General features: G+C 41.7%; 1 protein-coding gene across 8 annotated transcripts in view; it reads left to right on the forward strand.

Moving 5' to 3' along the window:
• Positions 1–4,176: 4,176 nt before the first annotated feature.
• PWWP2A (PWWP domain containing 2A) overlaps positions 4,177–13,945 on the forward strand; it is a 32,581-nt gene continuing 22,812 nt past the window's right edge. The window contains exons 1-2 of one of the 8 annotated variants that reach the window (XM_040239483.1): positions 4,789–4,834; positions 5,694–6,152. In XM_040239483.1, coding sequence (XP_040095417.1) covers positions 6,064–6,152 — 89 coding nt within the window. In that variant the 5' untranslated portion in view covers positions 4,789–4,834; positions 5,694–6,063. Of the gene's footprint in view, positions 4,835–5,693; positions 6,153–9,329; positions 12,766–13,945 lie in introns of those variants that run through there. The other 7 variants (XM_040239486.1, XM_040239489.1, XM_040239481.1 and 4 more) reach the window with 7 other exon arrangements.

The raw sequence follows: 13,945 nt of genomic DNA on the forward strand, positions 1-13,945 counted from the left end.
CTGGCCTGGAGAATTCCATGGACTATACAGTCCATGGGGTCACAAAGAGTTGGATACGACTGAGCGACTTTCACTTTCACTTCATCCATCCTACAAATACCTCCGCTATGCTGACCTTATGCCAGGAGAAGGCTGAAGGCAGTGGAGACTAGGATATAGCAGCACATGTAAAAGCTGGATTCCCAGTAGATCTGGAAACCCCTGAGGGCAGATCCTTTGTTTTGTATTTGAAGTACATAAAATATGACTTCTATTTCCCTTTCCAGCCTTATCTCCCTAGCTTATCTTCTTGCTTATTCCTCTTCAACCACATTGAATGAGAGAGATTTCTCAATCATTAGGGTCGACTCTTGTGACTTCATGGACTGTAGACCACCAGGCTCCTCTCTCCATGGGATTCTCCAGGCAAGAATACTGGAGTGGGTTGCCATTCCCTTTTCCAGGGGATCTTCCTGACCCAGGGATTGGACTGTGGTCTCCCGCATTGCAGACAGACTCTTAACCATTTGAACCACCAAGGAAGTCACACTGGTCTCTCTGGAGTAAACCAAGCCCTCTTTTGTCACAGGACTTGAGCAATTGCTGTTCCTTTTGACCCAAATGTTCCTTCAGCAATGTCAATAGCTGGCTCCTCCTCCTTTTTAAATATATTTATTTATTTAGCTGGCTCAGAGGGTAAAGCATCTGCCTGCAATGCAGGAGACCTGGGTTCGATCCCTGGGTCAGGAAGATCCCCTGGAGAAGGAAATGGCATCCCACTCCAGTACTCTTGCCTGGAAAATCCCATGGACAGAGAAGCCTGGTAGACTATGATCCATGGAATTGCAAAGAGTTGGACACGACTGAGCGACTTCACTTTCACTTTCATTTACTTAGCTGCATTGAGCCTTAGTTGTGATATATGGGATCTAGTTTCCTGACCAGGAACTGAACTCAGGCACCCTACATTAGGAGTATGGAGTCCCAGCCACTAGATCACCAGGGAAGTCCCTGGCTCCTTCTTAATCCTTTGCATTGGTTAAAATGTCTTGTCCTCAGAGAGGTCTTTTCTGACAACCTTATCTGAAAGAGACACTCTCTGCCTCTCCCCTAGCTATACCCTATCACCTCGCCCTGTTTATTTCTTGTATGGCATTGCTCACAATTGGTAATCATGTTATTTATTCATTGCTTATTTTCTAGCTCCCTAAGTAGAAAAATAAGTCCCAGGAGGCTTACGTGTTCTTTCTGCATGCCTTTTGACTGCTAGCCCGGTAACTGACATATGGTGTGTGTGTGCTCAGTTGCTCAGTCATGTCCAACTCTTTGCGACCCCACAGACTGTAGCCTGCTATGCTCCTCTGTCCATGCGATTTTTCCAGGCAAGAATACTGGAGTGGGTTGCCATTTCCTTCTCCTGGGGATCTTTCCGACCCAGGGAACCAACCCGGGTCTCCTACATTTTAGGTGGATTCTTTACCACTGAGCCACTTGGGAATCCCCAACTGACATATAGTAGGCCTTGAATATTTATTTGTTGAATAAATGGATGAAAGATCTCCCCAGTATTAGAAATCTTGAAGAGCAAGGGAGAGCAGACCCCAAAAGATAAAGTAGGAACAGAGAGAGACTTGAAGGACAAGCAGAAGAGGCTAGGAAGCCAGTAGAGAATCTTGAGTTGCAGGCTGAAAATGGTGATTTAGAAGGGTTACTTGGTATGCCACTACCTGCTATAAATCCTTAATTTAAAGGATTTACTGCAGCATCTTGCAGTGAATTACTGCAAGAGGTAATCACATCCTAGGACCTGAACTGTATTTTTCTCCCTGTGGGATATTATGCAATACGGGAACTCAGTGTGGGTCTCCAAGTTTCACAGAACTATATGTTATGTTTAATTGATTATGTTGAAATATAGAAAAGCATTCATGGTAAAAACTCTGTAAGGTGGGATCCATGGCTGTTTCCTGCAAGAGATCTAGCCTGCAGGGGACAGATTATTTGTTCAATGAATGAGTGAAACAATCATGCTCTTGGAAGGACCTGCATTCTCTAGGATCTGTTGCTAGCCATCTGTGTGATGGATAAGAAGACCTGTAACCTGGCTAAGGATCGGTTTCCTCACCTGCAGAACAGGGAGAAGGTTTAACTCACAGGGTTTTAAATGAGAGCTTATGGCAGAAATCTCTGGTACAGAGTGGACCTTTATTTCCTTCTGTTAGTTTGGAGATGCTGAACCTGCCCTGATTGGGATTTCCTACTTGCCTTTCCTAAGAGCTCCAGGGCTTGAAATAGGGCCTATGGCGATTTTTCTTTCCCATTTTCAATCCTTTCAATGTAAAACTGCAGGGTTTTTTTTAAATTGAAATATAGTTGATTGATAATGTATTAGTTTTAGGTGTATAGTAAAGTGATTCACTCATATATATATGTATTCTTTATCAGGTTATTTTCCATTATAGGTTATTATAAACTATTGACTATAGTTTTCTGTGCTATACAGTAGGTCCTTGTTGTTTATTTTGTATATAGTAGTGTGTATTTGTTAATCCCAAACTCCTAATGTATCTACCCCCACCCCCACCCCCCAAAAAAACATACAAAACCTTGGAATTCTGACTCTGCAATTTACTATATGACCTTGGGCACCCCTTTTGTGCCTCAATTTCTTTATTTATAAAACAGGTGTAATAACAGTTGGGCTTCCCTGGTGGTTCAGTAGTAAAGAATCTGCCTGCAATGCAGGAAATGTGGCAGGAGCCATGGTCCCATCCCTGGGTTGGGAAGCTCCCCTGAAGGAAATGGCAACCCATTCCGGTATTCTTGCCTGGGAAAGCCTATGGACAGAGGAGCCTGGTGCACTTAACAGTCTATGGGGTGGAAAAAGAGTTGGATGCAACTTAGCAACTAAATAACATTACCAGTAACTGCCTTATAGAAGTATTTTAAGGATTACATGAGGTGTTATACCAAGGGCTTGTACTAGTGCCTGGCACATAGGGGATGCTTAGTAAGTATTGGCTGTGATGAGTCTTTATGATTCCCTTTTTCACTCCTAATTTTGGTAACCTTTCTTCCTTTCTTCCTGTAGGCATTCTCAGTGCCTATGATCTCTTCTGGAGAAAAGGCTCACTCTGAGGTACACTTTGAGAGAAATGGATTCAGCAGAGTCTTCCAAACAAACAAATCAAGAAACTTAAAGTGGGAATAGACAAGTCGGGGCATTAGGACACTGAAGAGAGAGGCTTTTTGCACCTGTAGCATACACGAGGCAACGATAAAGGCTGAAGCAAGAAACCAGGTGCTACCACTTCCCAGTGAATTTGGGTTGAAAAATTGCTGTTCATGTGGAAGTCCAGCAATGCCTCAAAACTGGTCTCTGAAACATTCATCAGCTTAATCCAGTGTGTGTGATGTTCTTCCTGTTTTCATTAGCATTTTCCTACTTTGAAATAAGCAGATGCACTCTTCCTAGAAAGTGGAGTGTACTCAAGGAGACACTCCTTGTGTGGGAGCTGAAGTGGCTGCCATGAGGTTATGGAGAATGTCTTTCACATCTTTCTATCCCTAGCACTAGCACAGTGCCTAGCATAGGAGGAGCTCAAAGAGTGTTTGTAGAATTATCTTCAAACTTTAGTTGTCCTTCCCAAAGAAGCTTCTCTTGCCCACACGCGGCCGCAAGCAGGTCCGCTCCTAGAAATAACATTTATTCTAAGGACCTCTGCGCAGAGATTCTTGGGAAGCGGTTCCCCTCCCTCATTACCTCGTTACTCCTCCCCTCTGTAGCCTTGAAAGAACAGGCACGCCACGTGATTCCCTCCTTTATCCCGCCTCCGAGAAAACCTGGTTGATAATGGGCAGGAGTGTAGGCCAACCATAAGACTCTACTTTCTCTTCCATCCAATAGAAAGAGGCGATAGGTACAAGGCTCAGCTTTTGTGACTTCCCCCGCCCCCTTTGAGCCCGCCCCCCCACTTCTCCTCTAAGATTCGACATTTGACAACTCGTCTGGCCAATGAGAAGTTCCTACTCTGTATGAGAAGGATGGACCGACTGAATGATAGACGTCCCCACCTGACCAATGAAATGTCACAAGTGCGGGAGGGGTGTAGGACAGGACCAATGGCGCGGTGCCAATAACGAGCATCGGGGTAAGGGCGGGACAAAACTGTTTGCTGGAGGGAGGGGAAGGCCTAGGGAACCAAACAGCGCTGCCGCCGCCGCCGCTACAGCCCGAGTTGGAGGAGGGAGAAGCCAGGAAGAAAATGGCGGCCGTGGCTGCAGAGGCGGCAGCGACTGCAGCGTCCCCCGGGGAGGGGGGCGCCGGCGAGGCCGAGCCGGAGATGGAGCCCATCCCTGGCAGCGAGGCCGGCACTGACCCCCTCCCGGTCACGGCTACTGAAGCATCTGTGCCGGACGGCGAGGCTGACGGGCAGCAGTCCTCTTCTCAGGCCGACGAACCGCCGCTCCCGCCGCCGCCGCCGCCGCCGCCGCCGGGGGAGCTCGCCCGCAGCCCGGAGGCGGCGGGGCTGGAGCTGGAGCCTGAGGAGAAGCTGCCCGCTCGAGTAGTGGAGCCGGCGGCAGCCGCGCCTCAGGAAGGGCCCAGCTTGCCACCTTCTCCTATACCGCCGCCGGAGGAGCCCCCGGCTCCCGAGGAGCGCCAGGAACCGCCGCTGCCCCAGCCAGCAGCCCCGGCTCTCGTGCCGCCGGCGGGCGGGGACTCCGCGGTGTCGCAACTGATCCCCGGCTCGGAGGTGCGGGTCACGCTGGACCACATCATTGAGGACGCGCTCGTCGTGTCGTTCCGCCTCGGGGAGAAGCTCTTCTCCGGCGTCCTCATGGATTTGTCCAAAAGGTACCGCGCCCGCCCCCAGCAGCCCCCCGGGACGCCCCGGCCCGCTTGGTCCCCGGGGAGGGAGCGAGCCCAGGCTGCCCCTTTACACCCGGCTCCCGCCTCTCAGGCGCCCCGCCGCCTGCGCCGCCCTCGGGTACCGCGCGGCGCGTGGCGCGCGCTCCGAGTGGGGCAGGCGCGCGGGGCCGCGAAAGGGCGATCCCTGCCCCAGGTGGGCTCCTGGAGGCAGGTGTGCCGCCAGGTGGGGGGCGCGAGTGCCAGAGGGGCTCCCGGGTCTCACCCTCCCCCCACCCCCAGTCCCAGCCTCCTTTCACACCTGACCCTGGCTCACCCACACTGAGTCGGGTGGGTTAATGCAAAACGCAGAAGGATTTTCGCAGAGTACGGGGTACAGGGTGGGGGAGATTGCTGTGTACCGAAATTAATCTTTAATGAGGTTGGAGAAAAGGGGTGTGTGCATTGGGGTTCCGGAAAGGTTAACTGTCACTCCTTATAAAGGGAAGAGCATTTATTCAAAATGAGCCCTTTGATTGTTATTCTTAATGTTAAAACTAATTCCCCCTATATAACTCTTCAGTACGGAAGCATATTTGGGTAATTACGATAAATTTTAAGAGAAGCTTAAAGAAGAGATGGGATTTTCGTTATTTAACTTTTAATATCAAGATGATGTGGTATAAAAGTGTTCAAATACTAACTTCTAAAACTGGATACAGTTTGAATGGTTGAGTTCACCCATAAACCTCTTTAGCACATTTTCATTTCTTACATTAAGTTGTTTTGGAGCTTTGGTTTAGACAGGTGAAGATACTGAGTTCCGAGTCTAGAATTAAGTTAACCTTTTTATTCTCTTCTTTTGCAGATATGAAGTGCAGAGACTCCCATTCACGGCTCTCCATTCTGTTTCTGCAACAGCACACACTCTGATGGTATCTCACCTGTTTAGAAATGGCTTATTTTAGTGTGTTTTACTTTTAACTGCTTGCCCTCCCATCAAGACACAAGAATCTTTCCTCTTTTGGGGAAGAAGTACGTAATAGAAGTATGGGAAAAGATGGGAGCCTTTACCATTACCACAAACACTTCTCGAAAAATTTTTTTAGTTTTTTATTTATAAAGAATTTTGGGTGAGGACTTTTGCACTTTTGTTTTCGTAAAACAGAAAGCAGAATAAGACCAGTGTGCTTTCTACTGATGTATTTATTAGCAAGAGAGAGACTGTATCATCAGTAATGTGTATGCTATTGAATCAAACAGAAGTGAAGGGCAGTGATTGTGTGAGAATCTGGATTTCAAATCTGCAAAAGGAAGGTGCAAAAAGGTAAGTTGTTTCTGGAAATGGAATCCATAGTGCTTTCCTGTTTTGAGGTGCTCATTGTCCAGGTGTTTTGTTTTTTAAAATTTTCTTTCATAGGAAATTGCAGTTCTGTTTTACCTACAGTACTTCTAGTGAACAGCAGCTTCTTTTGTAGCTTTTGTTATGAACCTTTTACATTTTAATGTTGTGAAATGAAAAGATTTATTCATTAAAGTATTTTTAAAAAAGCCATTAAGTGAACCATATTAACTTTTCATTCCACAAATATTTATTGAGCACATTTATGTAAGGCACCCTCCTAGCTATTCTGAATACTATATGTACGAGACACAATCTGACCCTCCTAGAAACTTATATGGGAGGCATACACATTATGGAAGTGGTGAGGAAATAAAATAGTTTAAAAAATTTAGCTCTTTGAGGAATTATTGGATCAGTGATTGATTAGTTGAATATCCTTTCATAATATAATATGGAAAAATAGATCTGCCAATATTTTGTAATCTGTGCTTACTTTGCATACTTTCATGCACAGTTTTGGGGTTGACTGATGATCCAGGAGAGAAATCTTTACAGATTTTATCAAGACTGTGAGTAGAATCATCAGTTGCTTTAAAAACAGTTTGTATCAGGAATTCTCTCGCTGTTCAGTGGATAGGATTCTGCACTTTTCACTGCCTGGACCCGGGTTCCATCCTTGGTCTGGGAACTAGGATTCACAAGGCCGCGTGACCAAGAGATAAATAAAAATAAGTTGTTTCCTATTTGAATTGGCCATTGAGTGAAACCTTTAGGTAGAAATAACAACAGCTTCCTCTATATGGGAAAAGAATATGAAAAAAATAGACGTGTATGTATAACTAAATCAATTTGCTGTACACCTGAAATGAACACAACACTGCAAATCAAGTGTACTCCAATATAAAAATTAAGACAAAAGCTTCCCTGTTTTTTTTTTTTTTTTTTTTTTTTTTGAGTACCTGTTAAGTAACAGGCTTTGAACCTCATGCTTTATTTCTGGGGGTATTTTTCATTTAGATGGGAGGAAATTCTGTCAAATTCGCCAGTTATTTAGATTGTAAATTGCAAAGATTCAGATGTAGTTGATCTGATTCTAAAGCCTGTGCATTTTCTAATTTCATATTCGAAAGGCAGTTGGGCTGGCAAATTTCCTGTTAAGTAGTAAGTAAAGAAGTGCATGCTTCTGAACTATATGCTTGTCCTTCTGTTAATAGGTATATGGGATAATACCGAGGTTGCACATGTGGAGCCAGGCAGGTATTTTTAGTCAGCTCATAGCCATAGAACCTGCTCTGGAGACTCCCCATTTTCTTAGCTGTACACTGGGAACGTAGTAAGCTCTGAGGCCTTGGTTCTTGCCTCTTCAGGGAGAGATCAGATTGGGAGGCTACTAGGCTCATCATTGTACGTGTACTTTTCTTCAGTCTTCCAATGGGCCACTTAATGCTTTTATTAATTTTTTTATTCTGACGTGTGGCACAGAAGTGTCTTTTAAAGTTGGAATAGTTGTTCATGTAGAAAGAGTGTCTGATCCTAGAGTACAGGATTTTATATATATATGTGGCTTGATCAAGAGTATGCTTTTTTGTAAGCATTTGTTTGACATTCTTTACCTTCCTGTCATTGAATTATTTTTTGCTTTATTTTTAGAATTATTTGATTGAAGAAGACATTTTTGAAGAGAATCTTTTTGTGGAAAAGGAGCAGGACACATATAATTAAAAAAAACCTAAAGAAAAGAAAGTGGTGCTGAGTGGTACATTGATCTGGACAGTTTCAGGGTACATGGGTGCTGACTTCCAGCTTCTGCCTCTCCAGTTAACACCTTGACTTTGGGCAAGTCTCTCTGCCTGTCTGGGATTCAGTCTCTAGTCTTTATGAGGCTAATTCATTTTGACTTAAGGCAGTTCACTTTAGACACAAATAAGCAAACAAACTTTACACCTCAGTTTATAGACCTAAATAGGGTGACCAAGTGATCTGGTTTTCCTGTACCATCCTATACAGGTACGTGGTTTCCTGTACCTGGTTTGATTGTTGATCTCCTTTCTTTATTCAAAGTAGCTTGCTTTGGCAAGTAAAAAACATGGTCACCCTAAAAATGAGGATATTTGAATATCTAGTTAAAACAGATTTTGTGTAGTGGAGTATTTATTTGAAACTGAATGGCTTTAAGTTGAGGCTTGCATTATTTAGTTTATTCTAGGCCTATCCACTATTTTATCCTCAGCCCTCTTAGGTAGTTTAAATTAACCCTGTCTACTTTAGCAAAGTCTAATGACAGTAGTCTAATGACTAGCAGATAAAGTAATCAAGTAACTCCCAGATTTAGTTTGATTTTCCTATTGTCTTTTCTTCCTTAACCTTATGCTTTTGAAATTTTGACTTTGGTATGTTTGTTTCTTCATTTAGCATTATATAGTACTATATAGTAAACATTTCCTTCAGGTTGCTAAACTGTCTTAATGCTTATTTTAGACAGAATAATCATTGGTTGTACAGTATTTGTTTAATTTTCTTATGGTAAATGAACATCCATGGTATTATGGTAAGTGGATGTTCCTTGCTCTGACATATGTCAACTGTTAGCCAGATTTGTTTTATCATATGCACACCTCCACTTGGTTATTTTGAAGCAAATCGTAAACATCATTTTACCATAAATATTTTGGTACAGATCTCTAAAAAGATAAGGACTTTAAAATTTTAACTGTACTACTGTTGTCACATCTAATACAATAGCAATTCCTTCACATCATCATATATGCAGTGTGTCTCAAAATTAACATCTAAGGGAAGTGACGTGAAGTTGCCTAGTCGTGTCAGACTCTTTGTGACCCCATGGACTGTAGCCTACCAGGCTCCTCCCTCCATGGGATTCTCCAGGCAAGAGTACCGGAGTGGGTTGCCATTCCCTTCTCCAGGGGATCTTCCTGACCCAGGGATCGAACCCTTGTCTCCCGCATTGCGGGTAGACGCTTTAACCTCTGCGCCACCAGGTAAGGTAAAGTTGCTCAGTCGTGTCCAACTCTTTGCGACCCCATGGGCTGTAGCCTACCAGGATCCTCTGTCCATGGGATTTCCAGGCAATAGTACTGGAGTGGATTGCCATTTCCTTCTCCAGGGGATCTTCCCGACCCAGGGATCGAAACCGGGTCTCCCACATTGTAGACAGACACTTAACCATCTGAGCCACCAGGGAAGCCCCCTAAAACATCTAAGTTTTGTTCAAATCAGAATTCAAGTAAAGATTATACGTTGCAATTGGTTAAGTTCCCTAAGGTTTTCATCTGTAGTTCTCCTGCCATTACTTTTATTCTCTTGCAGTTTATTTGTTAATCCATAGCCTTTTTGGTAGAATTTTCCACATTGTGAGTTTCTTCCAGTTGCATCCCCTTGGATGCATTTCCATAACATTTTAAAAATAGTTCTTTTCCCTCAGGAGTAAACAGATGGGACAACTGTATCCCCCTACAGGCCCCCAAGGGCCTTGTTTTGGGTCAGTAGAAATGATACGATATCTTTTGCCTGCCTGCAGACTTCTAGGCCTCTCCCTTAAACACACCTCCAACTTTAGTAATTCCAAACATAGAAAAGTTTAACCAGGCAAGATAACTTGCTGAGGGCAAAAGCCTTCAGCCGGAGCTTCTGAACATGTAGTTTCTCAGGCTTTTCAATCTATACTTGAAAGAAAATAAGTCTTTCTGTAAGTTGTGACTGACTCTCTGCCCCACCAGGCTTCTCTGTCCATGGGATTCTCCAGGCAAGAATACTGGAGTGGGTTGCTGGTTCCTTCCTTCTCTAGATCTTCCTGGTTCAGGGATCAAACTCAGGTCTCCTGCTTGGCAGGTAGATTCTTTACCACTGAGTCTTTTGAAGGGATATATGTATGAGACCTGTGGTTCCTTTCTATAAGAGGGATCTTTAAACTGTTTGTTACTATTTTCTTCACATCTTTAAAGTTAAAAAGCCACGTTGAAGTCCTAAAAAATCTTTCTGATCCCATATTTTGGGAACTGATAGGAATTAAGGGATCATGAAGTAAACGCTTATGCTTAAAAATCCTTGTGCATTTTAATTTTGTGGAATGTACTTAAAGATTGTAGCTAGTTGTATTTTGGAAACGATCTTTTACAAATATTGACTTTTGTTTGTGTGTGCAGGTTGCATTAATAAGAACTGAGGTGATTTCTTTAGACAACTTCAGATTTCACTAAATTCTTAAGACAATTTATAGATTTACTTGTTTTTTTAAGGAAATATAAACCAAGACAATGATTTTTTTTCTTTACAGACATCATGAAACGTATGGTGCAATAGCCCTACTTTTGGTGGGAAAAATATACAGCCATTCTGGTGAAGCAGTGAGTAGTGGTATGAGTAGCTTATATTAAGTGTCCAGGTTGAGAATTTAGGCCCTGAAGTAGTATGCTTGAATGATTGTGTTGAGTTGTGCATATTTAAAACACTTAAAAATATTTTTGATTATTCTCCTTGTATCTAAACATGTTGATAAAGAATTTCCACAGTAAAACAGCATAGAGTTGAGTGCCAATCACTTTGACCCAGGCAGCTTTAGGATAGCCAATGCTGTACTTGTATATATATTGTATTGAGAGTGAGCTCTTCATTGCTGGTTGGACTGCAGTGATTTTTTTTTGGAAGTGATTAGTTGAACATTAAAAGTCTAGTTTGAATGTAAAGAATCTTGTAATATCACAGTATTGAAAATGAATTTTGTAGACTAGATAACTAGATGTGTTAAACACAAATTATGCCAGGCATGTTTTATTGGAGTTAGGTCTCCAATAAAATGAGGTTAAATTTCAGCCTTTTATGTGTGAATAAGACCATACTTCACTGTGTACTGTCTTAAAGCAATGCTCTTGATGGAACTAAGTTTAATCTTCCTAAGATCAGCTTTTCTGTGGGGGGCCATTAAAGAATTTGTGTTCATCTTCTCTGTTATGGCTGAGTTAATTTCACATTGATTAAAAATGAAAGATATTTTTAGTAGTTAACTTGAGCCTCCGAAGTACATCCTTGTTTCTTGGTATTTATTGGTCCCATTCTGTCTTAATTCCCTCATTAGTTCAGGCACACCAGCAGAACAGAGCTTACTTTAGTGGCAGATCATGCAGGAAAGTGGAGGTTAAATTATACTCTGGATGGATTTAATAGAGAATGTTTTGGCTAAAATCTTTTGGGCAGTTTTTCTCAAAACAAATGTGCTTTAAGATTTCTGAGCTTCACTCCACCAATTTGTTTTTAACAAGCTGATTCTGATACAGGTGACTCTTAGAGCATATTTAGAGATAACTGACTTTTAGGGAGGGGTAGTTTTGCCAAGATAGTAGGACCAAAAATTTGTTAAACCTGTTCTTAAAGTTATTGGGTAATTTGATTGGAATGTAGTTACAAAGTAAGCAATACATGGGCCACTTGGGTGGCAGGTCAGATCCTTTGTGTAGAACTGGTAATTAGACTTGCAAATTGTTCCTTAAGTCTGGTTGCCCACTAGAAGTTTAAGAAGTCAATTTTTGTCTCTTTACCTTTGGACCAAGTGGCCTTAACAAAATGGTGGGGTTTTTTTAGCCTTTTTTAAAACACATAATTCCTATAATATTTGACTTCTCTTTTCTGCTTGTTCCCACCATCTAAGAAGGTTGCCAAGCTTTACTTTCTATAATTAACAATAGTTACTGTGTATTTCCCACTCCCATTCTAGGCACTGTGCCAGGTACTTTGTAGATATTATTTCATTTTACTCTAGGAAGTCCAATGAAGTTAAATTCTATTAATCCTCATTTCACAGATTAAGACACCAAGGCTCAGAGATTGAGTTAACTGCCTAAAACTATATAAGTGGTAGGAATTAGCAGGTGTATTGAAGACACCTTTTTGCTCATGGAATAAGATGAACAGCTGATAGTCACAGTGGTTTGTGAGAACTACATTTTGTGATTTGAATAGGAAAGCACTGAGGAACCATTTTTTTTTAAAGTCTTTATTGGATTTGTTACCATATTGCTTCTGTTTTAGATTTTGGTGTTTTGGCCAAGAAGCATGTGGGATCTTAACTTCCCAAGGAGAGATCGAACCTCCCTGCCCTGCATTGGAAGGTGAAATCTTAACCACTGGACCATCAGGGAAGTCCCCGAGGATGCATTTTTGAATGACATACAATTCTTTAAGATTTACAAACAGCCCTGTTCTAATTCTAATACATTTAACTATTTTTTCCCCATTACCATTTAGCTTACAGTTTTGTTGGGGAGTTAACCCTGGTAGGTAGAAATGGCAGAGCGCTCTGTTCTCAGGCCACCAAAAGTAGCTGCTTGACTTTAAAATGTGAACTGCTTTTCAGTTAGTTCGATTTAATGAACTCTTTGGGGCATTTTTGAAACTGGGGTTTCTTCTTCATATATGGTCCTAGGTCTTAAATGTTTTGCCTTGGTTGGCCTGGTCCTGGCAACAGTGGAGTCTACTTCATGGGAGGAATCACAAAGTGTGATTGGAAGCTTGTTGAGCACAAGATCACATTGATTAAGTGCTGGATGATTGAATTGGAAAAGACTTTAAAGACTAACCTATAGTAAGTTGTTGGACAACCTGTTTGGTAAAACAGAAATAGTGAAATTAAGTGAAGTAGTTGCTTTTTAAAAAGTCCATCCATTTAGAAATAACTTAGACCTCTGTGTGATAGATCCTATTGGATATAATACAGAAATATCAAAAGTACATAGAAATCATAATGGAAACATAGAGAACTTAAGACTATTTATTGGTATCTTAGAGCCAGGACCAAGGGAATTCTTTCCAAGTGTTTGAAAACTCTAATGAGAATTTATGTTGATAATTAAGATTCTTTTATTATACCAGTGTTAATTTTCAAGTATTTTTCTCTAAGTGATGTTGTACAAAAGTGAAGTCAAGATTTGTCAGCTCTTTAAATATTTTGCCACTTCATGGTCATTATCATTTTCTTGGATGGTTATTTTAAAAGAAGAATTTACTGTTAGGGAGTTAAATAATTTGAATACCATACAGATGTTCTGACCAGTTTGCTTTGAAAAAGATTGAGGTGTGTTTTCTCTATCGTTGTTTCCATATTTCCAAAATATCCAGGTAAGTAGTTGTTTTTAGAGCAGCAGTTACCAGCCTTTTGGCACCAGAGACTGGTTTCATGGAACACAGTTTTTCCACGGACTGGGGTAGGGGGGTGGTTGCAGGATGATTCAAGTGCATTACATTTCCTGTGCACTTGATTCTGTTGTTATTATATCAGCTTCACTGGAGATCATCAGGCATTAGATCCCGGAGGTTGGGGACCCCTATTTCAGAGGATTAGTTGAAGGTATATGAGTGGGAGCTTAAACTCTAAATTATTCATGATTAACCTTTTTCTTTTCCTCCAAAAACTATATTTATGAAAGGGAATTGCATAGACTTTTTGGAAGATGGAGTAGATTCTTAGGATTACAGAGATGTTCTTTTAAAACTTATGCAGCCTGTCCATGCTCCCCACCCCTAGTTAATTTTTCCTGGCATTCTTGTTCATAATATGTGGATGCTTTGTTTTTATGTTGCTAAAGTCATCTTCCCTCCCTCCTCACCCATTTGGGTAGACAGTCCCTGCAGATTGCCTTTATAATACTTGGGGCTTTTATTTTTATTTTTTTATTTTTTAAATTTATTTATTTATTTTTAATTTTTACTTTACAATTCTGTATTGGTTTTGGCATAGATTGACATGAATCCACCACAGGTGTACA

Source organism: Oryx dammah, unplaced genomic scaffold (assembly GCF_014754425.2).
Source record: "Oryx dammah isolate SB20612 unplaced genomic scaffold, SCBI_Odam_1.1 HiC_scaffold_5, whole genome shotgun sequence".
Lineage (NCBI taxonomy): Eukaryota > Metazoa > Chordata > Mammalia > Artiodactyla > Bovidae > Oryx > Oryx dammah.